The 20,966-nt window shown below is 32.0% G+C and overlaps 1 protein-coding gene across 1 annotated transcript; it reads left to right on the top strand.

The window, feature by feature from the left end:
* Positions 1-1,421: 1,421 nt before the first annotated feature.
* LOC145627833 (histidine-containing phosphotransfer protein 1-like) lies at positions 1,422-18,825 on the top strand. Its single transcript, XM_081680179.1, has 5 exons — positions 1,422-1,617; positions 1,884-1,964; positions 11,158-11,288; positions 12,990-13,058; positions 18,750-18,825. Exons 1-5 carry the CDS (start codon positions 1,576-1,578, stop codon positions 18,823-18,825), a joined length of 399 nt encoding a protein of 132 aa, XP_081536305.1. The 5' UTR covers positions 1,422-1,575.
* The last annotated feature ends 2,141 nt before the right edge of the window (positions 18,826-20,966 follow it).

Consider the following 20,966-nt stretch of genomic DNA (forward strand, 5'->3'; position numbering starts at 1 on the left):
GTACCATCATCCCCGATCCTCCTTTCGTGGTTTCGAACCATATGGAGTTAGTAATCTCATGGATTATGAATGGGGTGTAACCTTCACGGGTCAATCGTTGTTGCCTATCGTTGTCCCTTATCGTGGTTGCCTTTTTATGATTTGTGAACGGTTTACAAGTTCCTTAAAGATTTATTGGCGGCTCCCTACTTTCCTTTTCCCTAATTGTATATGTCAATTCCCAATTCCTAAGAGTGCCAAGCATATTCACACATGCTTTTAACGTAGGCGCACTTCGAACGACGCCTACACTCCCCACCCCAGCTGTCCTGCTAAACCACCTTCCTCCCCCTCGCGTTGGCCGACTGATCAGCCCAGCCCTACCCTTCCTCGGTTCCCCACATAACCCCTTCGCCCTCACTGAAACCCAAAACCCCTAACCCAAACCCTAACAAAATTGGGGTTGTTTGAGCGATGGTGTTTCAGGTTTTGGGTCGGGGCTTTCGGGTTTGGGTCGAGCCAGTTTACGGTGGAGGAAGAGCAAGGGGTTTGAAGTTTTAGTTAAAGGGAAGGGGAGGGGGTCGAATCAGGCCAAAGGAAGGGGTGGGTTGGGCTGGTCGGTCGGGCGACTGATCGGCGTGAGGGGGTTTTGGCTTGGCTGGCTGTGGCGGATCGGTGGTGGGTGGTTTTAAAAAAAAATTAGGAAATTTTTTTATTAAAATAAATAGGAGTTTTAATAATAATAAAAGGTGTTTTTTATAATAACAATTATTATTATTTTAATCTTTCAACAATTAAAATCATAAAATAAATTAAAAAATTGTTAAAAAAATAATTTTAATTTTCAAACCAATAAAATGATTACACGTGTCCCATATAACCGGTTAAATAAGTCACCAAGAAGTCATAACTTGTTTAAATCAAACATCCCTCAAACTTTTTATTATTCAAAAATAATTAAAAGATTGACTTGTTTTTGGCGAACTATTTAAAGTTTGTATCATTTTTGACAATTTTTCCTTAAAATTATGCAGTGAAATCTATTTTACATAGCTCTCAATATTTACCGACCAACAATGTTACTAAATACGTATTAACAAATTTTTTTTTTTAAAAACTGATAATTGGTAAAATTTTGTAAAGTTATATCATGGAAGGGAAATTAATATTATGGAAGATTATTATAGTCAAAGTTTGTAAAGTTGACCGAAAACATACAATAGGACAATCTTTTAGAAGTAGGAGGATTGTATAGAGAAAGGTCTTGACCGGCCATTTATAAATATGAACATATTAAATGCTCTCTAATAATTTATGAATTTGAGTGAGCAATAAAATGAAATGAGAAACGTAAGTAATTATTATTTTGGGTAATAAATTAAACTAGCATATCAATAATTTGTAGGGGACATATAGGATGAGTCATAGTCATAGCCATAGCATGTTATATGCTTCTCACTCTCAACATATTTATTCTCAATTGAAAATTTATCAAAAAACTTCATAGAATGTCATAGACACTAGAAGATTGGTATTTAAGTTCACTCTATTTTTTTCTTAACTAAATTTTCTATTGAAAAAACTTTTACAGGTGGCATGGAAGTAAGGTGGTGGTGTGTTTGTTATATTCAATATCAGGTGATTTTATCATTTATACGGAGTATTATTCAATATTTGTATGTTTTTTTAATTTTATTTTTCTTTATTGTACTTCATTTCAAATTTGTTCACACATTTCATGTTGTGAAAAACGTAATGATATGGGTTGTTGTAACAACCTCCATGAAATAAGCTTGCTAATTAATGATGCAATTATTTTATTGTTATGATTTTCATGTGTCTTTCAATTTATTAGATTTATATATGTGCCGATTTCCTAATATTTTTTATCCCGATGCTCTTAGTGTTGGAGCCAAACTATGTCTGTCTCAAAAGAAGCGCTTACTCAGAGTATGAACACTATCATCACCGAGCTTGAACAAGAAGTATAAACCTTACTCTTTTAATTTATTTATTTTAGTGTTTATTGTGATTTTTTGCTATTTAATTCATATCTGCAAAATTGTATGTGAAAGATTTGTTTTTTTTACTACCTTCATTTTTTAGATATCAATTACTGTTTATTTTGACATGACTAGCACATTTATTTTTGTCCATCTTGCGTGAATTATTATTGTTTCATTTAAACAAAAAGGTAGATATGTTAAAGGAATTGAAATTATATGTTGTCTTAGTATTTTTTTTTCATATTTGAATTCTATGTATCTATATACATGAAGAAATTTGCTCACATTAGAGTCAAACAAATATTACAGTTCCTGAAAGTTTTTGTTGTATGAAAATTATTAAAAAGGCCTGGGATTTGATTTCCTTAGCATAAATAAAATATTACATACATGTTTCTCTCTACTATTTTCAAAAATGGTAAATATCAATCCATTTTATAAATCTTGTATTTCCTTTGTCGGGACTAACAAAAAATCAAAAAGATTATGAAAATCTTCTTCATTTTTGGTAATAAAATATTGCATATCACAATAAAAGAGTTATAAGCTTTTAATGTGCTTATGTGTCATAGTTTTGCTTAATATCAACCAAATTTATGACATTATGTTAAAACTTTCTCACTACTAATTAATCAAGGTATTTATTTACTTTCTTTGCAATTGCTCTCCAGTATTTTAAAAAGTAAATTTCATAAGATAATGAAAAAGATAAAATTTACTATAATGACTTAATATATATAGATTATAGAAAAGTGCATTGGGGATTCACTATACAAAACCTTTTGGTAACACCCAATGTTTAGTAGTTCTCCTTACACATGTAAGGTAACCTTTAATCAATTTAGGGTGAATTATAATCTAGTTTAGACTAACCATACTTTGCAGAAATTTTTATTATTATAAATTTAAAGGTAAACATATATTTTTAGGGACAAATCTTAAATTAGATAATAGGCAAATTGGCTGCAACACCAGACAGGTTCAATTCGTATTCACCTAATCAAAAATAAAAACCTAAATCCACTAACTATGTAGATAGGGAAGAAGGGTCGAACCACAGGGAAACAGGTCAATTTATTCCTAATTAATTAGAAGCAATCTTAATTATCAAGTAACAAATTTGTTGTAAAGGGGTAATTAAACTACTAAAGGTAAGAGTAGGAAGGGAGTAAAATAAGATGTAAATCAGTGAGGGAAAAACCTAGGGCATAGGTTCACTAATAAACAATATTCCAGGGTAAATCATAATAAGCAATCATCAATGCATCAATTAATCAGATTATAAAGGGCTTTCGCTACGTATTACAACCACAGAGTTAATTTACCGGTATTAAATCTCATCTCTCGAATCTCGACTTAACCATTTATAAATTAGTCCGCCTATTGAAACTAAGCCTAAACATCAATTCTCATCTCTCGAATCTCGAATTAATATTGCTAAACTCGTACAATTAAATCTGGCCAAACCTAATTGCATAGCATTAAATATATCAATAGGAAATTAATCAAGCATTGATAATCAACAATCACAAATTACCCCTTCACATTATTTATTAGATCCCCATAAACCGTAGAAATAAAACTACTCAAGCATAATTAAATCTAAACTAATCAAAACAATAAAATAAGACATGATGAAAGAATTAAAGAAAATAACTGAAATTAAAAGAGAAGAAATTGTTACCAAAAGAAATCTTGATTAAGGAATGGAATCAAGAACAAAGTTAAGAGAATTTAAGAGAGAGAAAATATTCTAAGTAGAGACAGAAAGTCTAAAAGAGAAGGTAATCAAAATTATGTACAAAAATTGTACTTAAACATCCCTAAAACAAATCCTAATTGAAAACTAAAAACTCGGCTCAAAAAACACGCGCCCGATCGGGCGAAAGGCCGCCCGATCGGCCCCGCCTTTTTCTTCAGAGTCTTCCTGGGCAGCCGCGCCCGATCGAGCTTATGCTCACCCGATCGGGCGCGCCTTCTTGCTGGTGCTCTCTTTTGCACGCCCTCCCGATCGGGCGCAAGCTTGCCCGATCGGGCCCGGTCTCTTCCTCGAGGCTTGGAATTCGATTGGGCTTGATTCTTCGGCCCAATCCGAATTTGATTCTTCGGCCCAATCCGAATTTCCTCTTCGGGTCTTGAATACTCGATCCAAATACCCCGGTATCACATACCGAGCCCTTAATCACCGGCTCTAACCGGTCATGGGCTTCAAAGATGGTCGTGTCCTCCTAATGCTTGTAGTTGCTCCATGAAAAACCCGGAAAACGCTCCAAATGTGAAATTTCCTACAAAACTCAAGCAAAACTACAAAAACACTAGAAAACACCAATTAGTAATAAAAGTGATTCTAAAGAGCTAAAAACACTACTAATTATGACCAAGGGACGGGGGTAAAACACTATATAAATTGGACACATCAACACCCTGAAGTATGGCTTAGGTGCACAGAGCACTCTAAACTTTGCATGGTAGCTAAAACACCACCAATTATGATGATAGGTGAAATGCGTGCCATAAAAGAAAATTTTTGGCCACTTATTTTATCGGAGGAGTTGAATCCATGCGTGCTAAGTGGATGGAAGACTACGTAACTATTCTAGAGAGTGAAGATTCACTTCCTTCTGGTGAAATATGTTGCCGGGAATTTTTATTTATGGCATGTGTTGCAGCTAAGTCATACCTCGGGGTGTTGCGCCCAATTTTGCCTAAATAATATAATTACTTTTAAGCATCATAGTAGACCTGACAATATTTTACCTGACCAGAAAACCAAGCCCAACCCGACCCATTTTTTTATGGATTTTGAACAAAAACATTTTGACTTAGAAACCCAATTTAATTTGAATCTATTTCACCAATAAAAATTGTGAGTCAAACCCGACGTGAACAAAACTAAACCAGGTCGCTAACCCAATTTTGTGGGTTTTTTTTAAAAACAATTATATTAGAAAATAAAAACATAGTTCTTAATTGACTTTGATCATCCATCCATCAATCTACATTCATTTCTCTTTCATCTGTCTCTCCTAGACGCACACTAATCGCCACCCACACCAAAATAACAATTCACACGAATTACATTTGCATAACCTACATCATGTCATTGACCAAATAACCCACACCAACTGCCACCAACCATTGTGTGATGGTGTTTAGTTTGAATGTTGCATAACTAAGGTCTTTTACCAAATACCATAATTTGTATGTTAAGGTTTAATTGTAGTGCATTGATGAACTTTACATAACATATATTACAAAGATAGTCGGTGAATATTACGTAAAAGATTAAGTTAGATAAGAGAATAATAACCAACTACCCTGTAAGAAATTATTTAAATAATTAAAGGGATTACATACACATAGATATTAATAGTGTCAAATATATTATTTAAAAAGATAATTAAATTAAACGATATATATCAAGAAATTATATAATGAGTTATTATTCATTACATGTTTAATGTTGACTTTTTCCTTTAATTTTTTTTTTTTAATTTTTACTAGTTTTGTTTTTAATTTTATTATTATCATTTTGATTAGTTAGAAAATAGACGTGGTTTGATGATATTAATGTATTATAAATGTAATGGCTATAAATAATATCGGCGTGAATATTTGATTGACGTGAAAAAAAATAGTAAAGAAAAAGTAAGATATTTCAAATAATAAACCACCAATAACACTTGTTAGGGCTGAGTATTTCTCAACTCGTGACCCAAAGTTACTTAAACGACCTGATTGACAATCCTTATTATGAGTGATTTTTACGAAGTGAATTGCTTGTAAAATGTAGGTAACTTTAGTTTTATATTAAAATAATTTGGGAACTTACCTTCAATGTACAGAATTGTAAACACAACATTTGCAAAATGTAATTCCATGACATAATCAAATTTATCTTAAAGCTAAGTAATTGGAAAATTGTTAAAAATAAGCCAAATTTGTGTGATTAGGTTGTAGGTAAGTCAACCATTTAATTAACTTAGAGTAACCTAACCTTTATGGGGTTTTTTCTTTTATTGATTTTTAGTGGTTGAAACATTAAACAAGTTAAAAAGGACACGTGTTCCAATTTTATTTGTCTAGCTTTAAAAATATTAACTAAAATAAATTTCTGTAACTTTTAATTATTATTGAACCATTTTATCCCCTTCTCACGCCACCTTCCATTGTGACCTCTTCTTTCTCCTCCCCCTTCACCATTAATTTCTCTCTCTCTCCTTAAGCCACCATCTATTACACTTCAATCCTGCCTTCTCTTCCACCTTAAACAAACCCAAATTTTCATTATGCCTACATAAAGCTCGCATCTACTACCATGAATTCTTGATGCCCTTAAATCTACATAGTCACCTCAACATCAAAAACTACCCAACAATCTTATTATAAATCTACCTTCCTCTCCTTCAATGTTAGTTTTAGTAGCTTCCCATCGACCTTCAAATACTGCCCAACAACTGTGAGAAATCAATTAGTGCGCAGCTTGGTGACGGGTAGCAGGCCCGTTTCTGAGATTTCGGTGGCCTGGGGCAAAAACATAAATCGAGGCCCTAATTCACATATACTATATAAAATTTTTTAAAAATTGGGTATGCAAAAATATTTTATTATGATCAATAATATTTATAAACATCAAATTTCATAAAACATTGAAATTACATTCTCGTAACTCTCGTTGAAGTAATTACACCGGCCGAACCATTCAAACCAAGTATCCAACCCATCCATTAGATTTTTTTAATACAAATTAAAGAAAAATATAATTTAATACAAAGAAGAGATCTTGATGAATAAAGTCGTGTATGCACCGTTCAAAAATAAAAGTAGGGTATGCAAAGATAATTATATACTTCGTATAATTAGATTAATCACGTTGAAAATTTAAGAGTAAAATGATCGTTTATTATAGTTTTCATTTTTAATTGAATTGCGATAGAGAAGGAATTTAACTAACTGAAAATTGTAATGAAATACATTTTGAAAAATAAAATTACCAAAAATAGGGATACAATTAAAATTAAACTTTTTTTTTGTTAATCAAATTCACTTGGGAAAGTGAATAAGTTTAAAAATAAGGGATGAAATACATTTACCAAAAATGCCATTTGATATTTTGGAATACTACAGTACTGTTGTAGTGTTGTACAGTACACACTTCTTGCTTTCTTTCTTTCCACTACTAGAAAACAGCCAAATTACGACGGAAATTTTCCGTCGGAAACACCTTGTTTTCCGTCGGAAAACCAGTTTCCGACGGAAATCCGTCGGAACTGGTTGTCGCGATATACTTTGTCGGAAAAACGCACTTTTTCGACGAGAATTCCGTCGGAACCGCTTTTCCGACATAAACCACTCCGTCTGAAGAGGTTTTCGGGCCTAGGAAAGTCCGTCGGAAATTTCCGACGGATATTATTCCGCCGGAAAATCCCGACGGAAATTCCGTCGGAAAATTTAATTAAAAAAACAAAAAAAAAAAACTGCACCCACCCAAAACCACCAGCCCCCACCCCAGAACCACCAGACCCCACCCCAGAACCTCCAGACCGTTCTTATCCCACCACCACCGACACTACCACACCATTATTGAACCCCAAAAAATGAAAATAAATCCCGAAAACACCCAAAAAACGAAAATTAAACACCAAAAAACGAAAATTAAACCCAACAAAACAAAAATCAACCCCAACGAAATGAAAATCCACCCCCAGATATTCGAAAATTAGCCCAAAAATCTTAAATTAACAACGAAATCGAAAAAATCCACACAATTATCTAATAAAATTCATAAATTAACATAACAATTACAAAAATATACAATTAGCCAATAAAATTCATAAATTAACATAACAATTACAAAGAAACTAGATCTACAATCTAACCTAAATTAAAACTAGATCTACAAAACAAAAACCTTGAAAGTTGTCGGCTTTGTTATAATATTGTTGCGTCGTTGTTGTTGCCGTTGCGTTGTTGCGTTGTAGCGTTGTTGATGTTGTTGCGGTCGATGTTGGTGGTGGTTTGGTGGTGGTTGATGGAGAAGATGGAGGATTGGTGGTTGAGGGAGAAGATGGAGGATTGGTGGTTGAGGGAGGATTGTTGTAGCTGTTGCGTTGATGCGGCCGTGTTAGTGGTGGTTGATGGAGAAGATGGAGGATTGGAGAAGAGTAGAGGGAGTAGAGACGGAGAGGAGGGGCAGAGGGAAAAGAGGAGAGAGAAGAGGAGAGAGAAAGAGAATGTGAAGGGGAAAGTGTAAAGAGGCGCAAGAAGGGAATTAGGGAAAGTGAAGGGGGGGGTTAGTTGTTTAGGGTAGGTTCTGAATTTATTTTTTTTTTAAAATTAGTTTACGACGGATATAAATTCCGTCGGAAAGAACATATTTTGCGACGGATTAATTTTCCGACGGATTTCCGACGGAATTTTCGAATTCGTCGGAAATATTCGACGGAAATAAAATCCGTCGGAAATATTGATTTTTCCGACGGTTTTTTAGGTCCGTCGGAACCATTCCGTCGGTATTCGACCTGATTCTTGTAGTGTTTGTCTCTCTCTTTTTTTTTTGCTAAACGTATATATACGTAATATTATTTAGTATGAAGTATATTTATTTGGGGCCTTATATTGTATTGAAATTGGGCTTTTTAACAAGGGGCCCTGGGCAGCCGCCCCAACTGCCCTCCCCTTGCTATGGCCCTGACGGGTAGGTGGATGGGTGGGCTAGCACATTTGTTGGGTGCAATATTAGTAGTCCATTTAATTAGCTTCTTAATTGGAAGATTATATTTGTTGAATTCCTTCATATCGACAATCTATACTTCTTGTAATTTTCGGAAAACTATTTAGTTTATACATTTGGTTAAAATATTTTGATTTTGATTTGAGTATTTGTGATGATTTTTCAACTTGTAGCACGTTACATGAATTAGTGGAGATTTGGATACTAGGATAAATGAGGAAAGAGAGAATGACATGTGATATGAGTGTTTAGATGTTGATTGATATGTATGGTAGTTTTGGGGAGGGGTGGTTGAATGGATTTAAGGAGGGACGATGGATGTTCATGGAGAACGAATGTTGTGAGGGAATTGAGGATAACTATTGGGCAATCGTGGTTGAAAGTAGTTGTTGGGCTTGAGGGCGGTCAGGTTGTTTGTTGATAACTAGTCGAAAAAGTTTGGTGGACTTTTAAGTGAAAAAAATAGTAACTTATTAGGTAGGTTCCAGGCTATTTTTCCTAGTTAAAGAAATTCCCCAAAAAAGGTAACTTAGTCTTAGTTAATCAAAAGGTTGGTTTATTTTGATATTGTGCAAAAATTGATTTTCTTTTTCTTATTTTTTTCTGAGTTATGTAGACAGTCATTAAGATATGCTTATCAAACATCTACAATTTAGTAATTATGATACTCCCTTTATTGGATATTATATATATAAATAAAATAAAATAATCAAAGGAATTTCATTGATAAGGTGTTTAAATTTTCCTAATATATAGTTCTTAAATGATCTTAATACCTTTTGTTTTGACCATGTTCTTAAATTTCATGATTGCTCTCTCTTTTAGAAGGCTGATTTATCTACTTGTATTTCTTATTCGTCATTAAGTACACCATTTCATTATTTCTCTTACTTTATTTAGTTTATTCTTACATAAACTTACTTTTACTATAATTTTTATGAGCAAGCTAAGTTCTATTCTTTTTGCCTTTTTTCTTACATTACACACAGTATCAACACTTTCTCTCTTATATTCTTAAATTGTATGTAAAATGTAAGTATTTAAATAAAAAACAAATAGAGGTAATAATATATTACAGTTTTCTATTTCATACAATCAATGTTATATAATAAATGAGTAACATAATAAAGGGTTTTTCTCATTTCTGATAGCCATAAACTATTGCGCATTCTCATTAGTAGCAAACTTTATCAGAATCAAATAGCATTAAAGTTATGATTATTCTTTAATCCGAACTTATTTAAATAATTTTTGATATAAGTAACCTTTAATCATTTATCATGATTAACTAATTAACCCCCTCACTACCATACCACAATACCACCACCACCTTCGCCACAACCCCTATAGTTGTAAACACCTTACCACCCCCTCCCTCTAAACACCTAAATGTCTTTCTCCCTCCCAATACTGCTTTCTTCCACTCCTAAAATCCCCTAATGTCCTTCCCCTTCCCCTCGATTCATCGAGCCACACTTTATTCATGAAGCCCCATGTTTTCTCTCTCCTTCCCTTCGTACAATCCAATTACATCTTCTCCATTCCACTCGTGATACCCCCTTCGTGCAAAATGCTCAACACCTCTTTTGGCTTTTTTATCTGCTATCTAAAGAGGTGCACGAAGGAGAAAGGGAAAGGAAACAAGTGTTAGGGATTTCTTGGTTAGGCTCGCTTAGGGTTTCAAGTGTAGGGGGATCGGTTAAGGTATTTTTTTCCGTGAATAATAAGGGTATCAAGGGTGTCGTTGGGGGCATTACTAGGGATGTACTCCAGCCTCGAGTAAGTGTAGTTGGGTGGTTCAAGGGGAAAGGAAGGGTTAATACGGGGAAGGCTAGGGGCGGTTAGGTGCTTAAGGGGTGGGGAAGGGTTTTAAGTTGGTGACAGAATATTTTTTGTGGTAGGGGTTTAGGAGAAGGATGGTGAAGGTGGTAAAGGTCTATTAATTTAACCATGATTAATCAACTTTTGGTTGATTATGTGAAAATTATTATTATATTGTCATATTAGAGAAAATTTATAATTTAAATGCTATATAAGAGATTTATGAAAAAAATTTGCTATCAACGAGAATGCGCAAATGTTTATGTCTAGCAACGAGAAAATCCCTATGATAATATAGTGGAAAGTATATCAATAATGAACTATTTTTATTTTAACATATTAATGAGATATACGAAAGCTCACTTGTCTATCAGTCAAGTTTTTGTAATTTGCCATACATCAATCTATCTTCTAATATGAAATTTAGTTAAGAATTAAATTTTATTAATTGCAAACCCTATAATTGCATTAAACTGTTAAATTCCAAACGCATTTGGTGTAATTAAGGTTTCATTTAACTTAATATTTTACTATAGAGTATTTACTATTTATGTGGTTTATAAGTCTATATCTTTCATCATCATTTAATTAATAAAATTATTAATTTCCTTCTTGTAGGGTTTGATAGATAATTTGATGAACATGTGTTATGGGTTAAAGGATGTGAATGGTCCTTACTATTTTGCAAATCTACTTCAAACACTTATTGAAGACACACAAAATGCAATATTGGAGCTTGGAAGACTATTGTATGCCTTATATACTCAATAAATTCATTATATGCTCCTTTTATCTTTCAAAGAGTGATATTTTTATATTTTATCTTCGTACTTGGATAAAATTTAATATGCTAAATTTAATACTTAGATAAAAAGAAGCAAAAGGCATCTCTTTATAGTTTTGACATTCACAAATTTTTATATGTGGCTGGCCATACGGTGTGGTCAGCCACAATTTTAATTTTTATTTGTTTTTTTTAAATACTACAACTCTTCTCTCTCCTTTTTTCTTAGCTTCTTCTCCAAGCCAAACCATACATCACCAACAACCATATCTCTACTCCACCCATTTCTCTCTCCTCTTTTCTTAGCTTTTTTCTTCAAGTCAAATCACACATCACCAATAACTATATCTCTACTCTACCCATTTTCTCTCTCTTCTTTGCTAAATTGCTGTAATTTAAAGCCCGAAATTGTAGAAATTGGGTGTCAAATTGTTGTGAAAAATTGTGATTAATTATCCTTAAGATCATCAACAACATTTGAACTAGTGAAATCGATGAGAACCAAAGAAATTTGAGCTCGTTTTCTTCGTGGAATCTTAATTAGATCGAACATTCTACGTCAAAAATTATAGGGTGTTACTAGTTTGGTCAGGGGTTACTTGTAGGGTGTTACTGGTTTGGTCAGGGTTTACATGTAGGGTGTTACTGGTTTGGTCAGGGGTTACTTGTAGGGTGTTACTGGTTTTGATCAGGGGTTACTTGTAGGGTGTTACTGGTTTTGGTCAGGGGTTAGGTTACTTGTAGGGTGTTACTGGTTTGGTCAGGGGTTACTTGTAGAGTGTTACTGGTTTTGGTCAAGGGTTACTTGTAAGGTGTTACTAGTTTGGTCAGGGTTCACTTAGCTTGTAGGGTGTTACTAGTTTTGGTTAGGGGTTACTTGTAGTGTGTTACTGGTTTGGTATGGAGCCTACAAGCAACCCTTGAATAAGTAACAAGTCATCATTGAATAAGTATTTCATACAAGTAACCTTTGAAGTAACTCAAATAAGTAACCCTTGAATAAGTAACTCATACAAGTAATAACCCTTGAATTAACTCATATAAGTAACCCCTGAATTAAAAAAAAAAAAAAAAAAAAAAAAAAAAAAAAAAAAAAAGTAACCCTTGAAAAAAAATACAAGTAACTCCTGAAAAAAAATACAAGTAACACCTGAAAATACAAGTAACCTTTGAATAAGTAATCCATACAAGTAACCCCTGAAAAAAAAAAAAAACAAGTAACTACAAAAAAAAAAAAAAAAAAAAAAAAAAAAAAAAAAAAAAGTAGCCCCTGAAAATACAAGTAACCCTTGAATAAGTAATCTATACAAGTAACCCCTTAAAAAAAATATACAAGTAACTCCTAAAAAAAAAATACAAGTAACCCTTGAAAAAAAAAATACAAGTAACCCTTGAAAAAAAAATACAAGTAACTCCTGAAAAAAAAAAATACAAGTAACCCCTGAAAAATACAAGTAACCCTGATAAAACCAGTAACCCCGTTATGCGCGTGAATAGTAACCCCGTTATATGCGCGTCAGACTCCGTTATTTTTACTGACTTGGCAGCAGGCCACACGGTGTGGCCTGCTGCACCAAAAAAGCTCTGTTATACATTATGCTATAGTGATTCATTATCTTTAAGCGTAAGTAATTACAAAGTTTAATTATTGCTTTATACCATGTAGGGAGCAGGCACCAATAAATTTTCAAGACATGGATCAAATTGCTATCAAGCTTAGAGGCAGTACTTCATGGTAATTGATTTTTTATTATGTTTACGCATGATTTATTTTACATTATATGTTAAAAAATTTACATAAATTATCAGTTCTATAATTAAAATCACTTTATAAAAGTTGATTGTCGGATACCCCATATAAAGCTTATATTTTCATGTCAAAATTTAGATGATAAAGATCGTGTGGACGTTAAAGAGAAAAGTTGTGTTATATAGCACTCCATATTAAATAATGATTATAAAAAAATGAAAGAAAAGTGTAAAGAAAAGAAACACACCTAAGTCAAGGCGAAAATAGAATTTACTAGAAAATTTACAATTTTGTACTATCAAATAGTTTAATAAAGAGGAACAATGATTACATGAATATAAATGTTCTCCTCTTTGTGGTGTAAAAAAAATAAAAAAATGTTCTCTCATTCAAAATATATATATATGTATATGCATAGAAAAATTGTTAGGTATAGTAGTGTAAGAGACATGGAACAATCAATAGGAAAAAAAAAATGTCTCATCAAATTTTCCACAGATACACTAGTACTATGCTATACATGAGTGTAAATTTCCTACAACTCTCAATTTTGAGAAATGTAATATTTTTCTTCACCACTCATTCATGAGAAAATATTAAAGTAATTTACAACTTTCCTAATATTTTTTAATCATGCTTAATCCCCTTATAATCAAAATTCGACCTTAAATAATGCTTTACATACTTAAATTTTTTTCCTTAGTATACTATTTATTTTTGTCGGTCTTAACCTCAAAATTGTTTATTAAGTTGCAAAATAACGCATATAACCTTAACGAGCAATTCTCTTAGAAAACAAATCATTCATCCGAAGACAAGCAATTTATTGCATGCAAATTGAGGCGTCTATGATCAGTTGTTACCCATTACGGCCACATATATTTTTTTTCTTAAGATAATCATATACCCTAAAACTTATTATAGCAATTTTTGTGTCTCAGATTCTAAAACATGTAAACTATGACAATTCTATGCATGCAACCCAAGATGTTCATGGCTATTTTTTTCCCAATCCCTACCTTATAAAAAGTACAATAATACTCTTATGCATAGTGTGATGTCAATTATACCCTTCAAAGATGTGTGTATATATATATATATATATATATATATATATATATATATATATATATATATATATATATATATATATATTGGACAATTATACCCTTAAAAATGTTTATTTACTCATTTTTTCTTATTAATGTTAGTTTCCTTGGACATTTATACCTCTAAACATAATTGTTTACATATCAATAATTAAATTTGTGATTTAAAGTCAAATCGAAAGAACTTCTTGATATATAACTAGCTATGTGCGTGCATCGCACGCGTTAGCTGCCCTAGTAAAGGTAAAAAATCAAAATTTTCCCTCGCTAGAGGAGAATGCCAGAAAAAATGAGCCAAATACTGGAATTTGATGAGTGGTACATTATAAAAACAATAGTTTTTTCACAAAAAAACTTTATTTAATGGATGCTTTCTTGAAATGTTTTTAAAAATTCATGTAACTAATAAAGTGTTGCTACTAGAACTATATTTTAATATATTATCCTACTACTTGCATGATTGTATTTATAGAAGGTGAAACACTATAATTATTATTTTTGAATACAATTTCAAAATAATTTCAATTCGAACATTATTTTATAATTTTTGGAATCAAATTTATTCATTAATTAAGTGTTTTTAAATTTTGAATGTGCTATAAGATCAAAACAATAAACAATCAAGTGATTCAATTTTCAAAACATAGATTTTCAAACTATAAAAAATTAAACTAATATAATCGCACGTAATTGTAATAGTAGAGTTGTTGTTATGTGATTACACTTCTTACCCATCTATTTGCACATCATGTACCAAATTAGCATATACCACCACCACCACCACCACCCCCCCCCCCCCCCCCCCCCGTGCTCCACTTTTCAAGAATGACCTATTTTTTATTAAGTGCCCCATTACCAAATTTACAAACCCCATTTATATTATATATTATTTCTTTCTCTTCTTTTGACTCTGCTGTCATTTTATAAATTTTTCCCTCTCACATTATACCTAGTGGTCCTCTTCATATATATTTTTCTCTCTTACTTTTTAATTTTATTTGATCTTAACCATACCAACTCATCATATATTATTGTATTTTATAGTTTTGTCTTAGACTCTGCACACACCCTAATGGGGAACTTACAAAAGATGGAGGGAGTAACTGATTTTGGAGTTTTTTTTTAAATTTTTATTATTTAAATATAGGCTTTTACAAATCTATGATTTATCTCAGCATAATTAATAATAGGGTTTTTCTCATTTGTACCCATGTGGTTTGACGATTACTCACCTGTATCCAAGTTTTTTGATATTTATCATTCGTACCCATGAGGTTACAACAATTTATCGCACATAACCAATTTCATTAATTAAAATGATAATCCTCTATTAAGTGATCAATTAAAAATAAAATATAACTAACTATGGTTAATTACCATGGTTAATATAATAAAAAAATAATAAAAATTAAAAAAAAAGTTGCAACTAGAGGGGGGTGGGGATCGGGTTGGGCGGGGAGGGCTGGGGATTGGTCGCCAGGGGACGGGGAGTGGCCGGGAAGGGGCAGGGGTTGTCAGATTTGGGTGGAAGGGGGCTAATTTGGGTCGGGTTTAGGGTGGGGAGGGGTGGAAACGGGTCGGGGAGGGTCAAGGGTTGTCGGTTTTGTGGTCGGCGGGTGGTGGGCGGTGAGGAGGTTCGGGGAGGGGTCAGGTTGGTTTGGGAAGGTCGAATAGGGTGTGTTGGTGTGGTGATTAAGGTAAGGGTTTAGATTTGTAGGGTGTTTTGGTGGTTGGGGAGGTTGCGGCAAGGGGTGGAGGGTGGGGGGAGATCGCCGGAAGCCGACGACCTCGATGGTGGGGTTGTTTGGGGGTGGGGGGAAGTGCCAGGGAGTGGGGGAGGTGGCTGGGGTGGTGCGGGTTCTGGGGGAGGTGGCTGGTGGTGGGGTTTTTTTCTGTTTTATTTTTGATATCCTTTAAAACAATGGTTTTATTTTTATTTGATCACTTAATAGAGGATTATCATTTTAGTTAATAAAATTGGTTATGTGTGATAAATTGTTGTAACCTCATGGGTACAAATGAAAAATTTCAAAAAACTTGGGTATAGGTGAGAAAATGTAAAACCACATGGGTACAAATGAGAAAAACCCTTAATAATAAAAAGTAAGATACCTAATCTTCTATAAAAATAAATAAAATTAAGTAGGATAAAGTTAATGTATAGAACTAGATTTCGTCATTTTGTTACTTAAATTAATTCCATAATAAATACTATTTAAATTTAAATTGGGCTATATCTTGGTTTGAGAGCACTTATTGGGTTACAGATTTTATTTGCTACGTGTTATGGCCTAATTGCTAATCTATTGACTCATGCTTTTTAAGCCGAGCCTTTGCAACAATAGGTAACGATATTTAGTATAATGCTAGTTGTTATATACAGGTTTCCTTTAATCATATGAAAGATGTAATTAACTACTCCCTCCATCCCCGAAAAAACGACCCATTTGGTCTAATTTTAGTCCCAAAAAGAATGACCCATTTGCATTAAAACACCCACCAATTTGCAACAATATTTGTGCAAAATTAGCTTCCCCATATAAAAATTTGATTTTCCATGTAATTTTATTACTTTCTCTCTCTATTTTTTTTACAAACCCACGTAAATTTATATTTTCAATATACTTTTACTTCTTTTTATTTAACTTTCTTAATACCCGCGTAATCAACCCAAATGAGTCGTTCTTTCGGGGACGGAGGGAGTATTACATTGAAGTGATGGAGGAAAACTTAAAATGTTGATTGAGTGCTTCAAATAAGAAAGGTGTCATTGATCAATGTATACATTGATAAAACACAAGAAACTTAATGAGTAACTACTTTACGAATGTTGAATATTGAAAATTGGTAGAAAGAGATGGGGAAAATTAAGAGTAATGTGGAAGGTTGAAATTTGAGAAACAAAATATCATTAGTAATTGTAGAAAAAGATGCTACGCTTGGAACGTAGAGATTGGAGTAAAATTAGCTAACTGGCCAACATTAGAGCTAGTATTGACAAGTCAAATAAGCTATTTTAGTGTTTTATTTGATTATCAACGTATTAAAATAGGTTATTTGGCTGGATCCATTATTTCCAAAAGCAATGATGGGGGAAACGTTTTAAGTTAGTTGATTTAAAATATAGCATATTCTTTAATGAATTTATTTGATTTGGTGGAATGTCCAATAAATTAGAAAAATTCATCTAATTTCTTTTGTATTAGCTATTTTGTAAGAATAAAGCAAGTATTCTTTTTTTAAAATGCCATCGAACTAAATTCTATTCTAAGATGTAATTTTACATTAATGAAGCTCTTAATCTTTTAATTTTAAGTTTGATCGATAATTTTTTCCGATCAACTGTTGATGTTTTCCCATGAATTGACAAACAAGTATTTGTGGAATGAGTGAATCTTATCTATGAAAAGGCCTTTTGTAAAAATAGAAGTAACCTATTGAAGACCACTACAACCCTTAAAACAGTTTTTTAGTAGATTTTTTTTAGTAGATTGTTAATTCTACATTCTTGTTAAATTTTTATACAGAATAGTGTGATTACAAAATAGAATGGGGGTAGAAGGAAAAGAACTAGAGGAATTGTATAATGTAATGAGATAATGATTTTCCAAACATTAACAAAAAAAATATAGCGTCAGATCGGCCACCCCGACCACCAGAAGTAGTGCGGCGACGCCTCGAGCTAGACCTGGCCGGCTCTCTCCGAACCTCAGGTCTCGTCCGAGTACATGAAGGAATAGGTTGTCCCTTCCTAGACAAAAAACTAATCATTAAATTAGGCTAACCCAAAAAAAAAAAAAAATGCATGTCATGCCCCCCAATGATGTCTCCAAAGCTAAAAATGAAAAAAAATAAAATAAAATAAAAAATCTCATGTTAAACTTAGAAAATCATGATTAAAAATGTCAATTCAACTATGATTATGCATTTATGCTTCTAGAATGCTAAGTTGTATAAATTTAAATGAGACAAATGTAATATGAATCCTTCATTATTAATTTTCTCTTGATTTTATTGGATATATAGAAGGGAATATAAATAAATATTTCTAGTTGTTAATATTTTTTTTTTACTACCTCTATTTCATATTATTTGCAACAATTTGATATAAAGTAGAGAGAAAAAATGTCTAATCGTTGCAAATAATATTAAACAGATGTAGTATAAAAAAACATATAGAATTTTTCACTAAATTTTTATTTAAAAATCACTAAGTTTTGATTAAAGGATATATTGATGTAAAACATTATATTGTAGTGAAAAATTTATGTTGTTAGGGTGAAGCATTCCAAAATGAAAATCTTATAAATCTCGGCTTCTATAATTTACTTTCAAATTACTAGGTACATAGAGAAATTAAGTCAAACTCTAGATAATAAAAGTGAAATTATATTCCTAAAAAAAAAAAAAAAGTGAAATTATAAAAGATTAAATATTCAAAGTGGAATTATTCAAAGTCTTAGGCTCATAAGATTAAAGTTTTCTTAAATTCATGTCCAAATAATCTCTTTCTTGAATTTTTTTTACTACTTTACTTATTATTTAAATTTATTTTTGTTTCAAACAGTGTTGGTATTTGTGCTCTAGCGCAAAAGTGGCTTAAGTTTCGTGAAGGTACACAAATTTTTAGCAAGGAAAGGTAAGAATACAACATATTTTATGTTTTTTTTTTTAAAAAAAATAAATAAATTCTAACCCTTCACACATTTGTTAGTTTTTCAAATTCTCAAACTTTAAGTTCCCATCATACATTCATATGATCAATATTTCATTCTAGGAATTCATCATTAACTTCTTACTAAAAGCACTTTAATTGTATAAGATATTTTTTTATAAATTGTAAGAGATAACATAAAACATAATAACGCTAAAGGCTAGATAAATGCAAACATTCAACTAAGAATATTATTTAAACTTAAAGCCATGTACTCTGCACATTTAAATGTGAATAGCAACCCAAATCAATTTTTACTGAAAAATCTCTTCTAATTAACAAAAATATTTTTAATATTATAATTAGAAAATTACATTTTGATTAGTAAATGTTAATTTAATAAATCATTGTCTCAAATTCAATTAATACTTTATCTTTTAACTCAAAAAGTAAATTGACAAATCTCTCTAATTCATATGATCTTGTAAGAACGGTTTGCAGTTCATCATATGAATCAAATTTTACAAAACTTTATTTTTTTCATGAATAATATGATTATTTAGTTGATGTTTCGTAAATTATGCTTGGATATTTGAGTTTAAATAGAAACTAAATAGACTTTTTTATCAAATTTTAGTGTTCCATAATAATAGTAAATACTTTACATAAAAGAACGTCTTAAAATTATATTTATATAATATTTTTATAATCATGAAATTAAATATTTATAAAATATTATTATATTTAGCTTATAAATTTAATAACATTTTCGAAAGCTTGTGAATAATACTAAAAATCATATTAAATATTCTCTTTTTATAATTTAATTCATACTCTTGCCTACATATCGAATACCAATATTAGAAACAAGTGTAATTACATAAATGATAAAGGACGAATAAAAATGAATGTAATTTAAACTCAGTAGATAGCATTTAATTGAAAGCAAAATGAATTTAGGAAATATGACGATGAGATTATCACATGATGATAGTCCTCGCCTCTTTTAACTATGGACGACTCTTACAACTTTGCATTTATTATGTCCTTGCCTTTTTTTTTTTTAACTTCGAACGGCTTTTTCCAACATTCATTTTCCATTATTCCCAATATATACACAAGACAAGCTTGCTTACGAAAGGAACCAATATCCATACTTATATACCACAATCTCCAATGAAAGTGATCATTTGCTTCACAAAAACAGAAAATGGAACAAAAAGAAACAAAAGGCTCAAAATTCTAAAGACGTGAAAAGAAGGGAAAAGACTCAAATGGTTAGCAAGAAGGCAAATGTAAACCCAATGAACTAAAAATAAAGAAGATTATCCTAGAAAAGAAAAATACCACCCCGAAAAGATGCCTTTGTCCTCCCTAGATGGTTCGGTCTCGTGTTTGAGAATTATGAGTCAAGATTCAAGAATAGGTCCACAATAGTCAAGGATCCATGCCGCTCATGCAAATAAATGTAGAAGGCTTGAAAAATCATGAAACCTCACTAGGTTGTAGCAAAAACTCGCTAAAAGCTTCAAATTCACCAAAAGGGAACAATTGAAAAGTTTTAAAAACAAAAGAATCCGGCTTCAAGGTCCCAAAAGTTCTAAAGGACTACCTTAGCATACTCTATACTAGAATCAACCAAACATACTCTCAAACCGTGCACACCGTTACCATTTAAGAATAAAAGAATTCAACTATACAAGTCCAAAAGTACTATGTCCAAAGCAAGAACAAAAAAAACACAGTGCAAATTTGCCTTGATAGAAACGAAAATCTTTTTGGAGTTTATCAAAATAAAAGAACATGGAAAAGCATATACAAAGGTGCATAGCATATATGAATCAACATCCAATTAAACATGATAGAATACCCTCCCCCAACTTTAATAAGACAATACACTCAAACATAAATCATAGAAACCATGGGAGGGGAAAACAAGGAGATCAATCCAACAAACCAACGTATGTCCAACAACTCAACAAGTCATCATCCACTTGAGAAAGAGTAAGGAAGGATATTATCGAATTTAGGTGGGTTTAAATACCCGTAATTGACCCAATTAAACCTTTCAAAGCTAATTTCCTCAAGAATTGAACCTTGCCTTTCATATGCTAGCAAAAATAGGAGTCA

The sequence above is a fragment of the Chenopodium album genome, chromosome 4, assembly GCF_948465745.1.
Source record: "Chenopodium album chromosome 4, dcCheAlbu1.1, whole genome shotgun sequence".
Lineage (NCBI taxonomy): Eukaryota > Viridiplantae > Streptophyta > Magnoliopsida > Caryophyllales > Amaranthaceae > Chenopodium > Chenopodium album.

Bases quoted from the DNA above. Each gene is read 5' to 3' on its own strand.
- LOC145627833 (XM_081680179.1), top strand. From the start codon at position 1,576: ATGGAAGTAAGGTGGTGGTGTGTTTGTTATATTCAATATCAG. The intron at 1,618-1,883 runs GTGATTTTATCA...CGATGCTCTTAG, and splicing joins TTTGTTATATTCAATATCAG to TGTTGGAGCCAAACTATGTC. The intron at 11,289-12,989 runs GTATGCCTTATA...TATACCATGTAG, and splicing joins TTGGAGCTTGGAAGACTATT to GGAGCAGGCACCAATAAATT.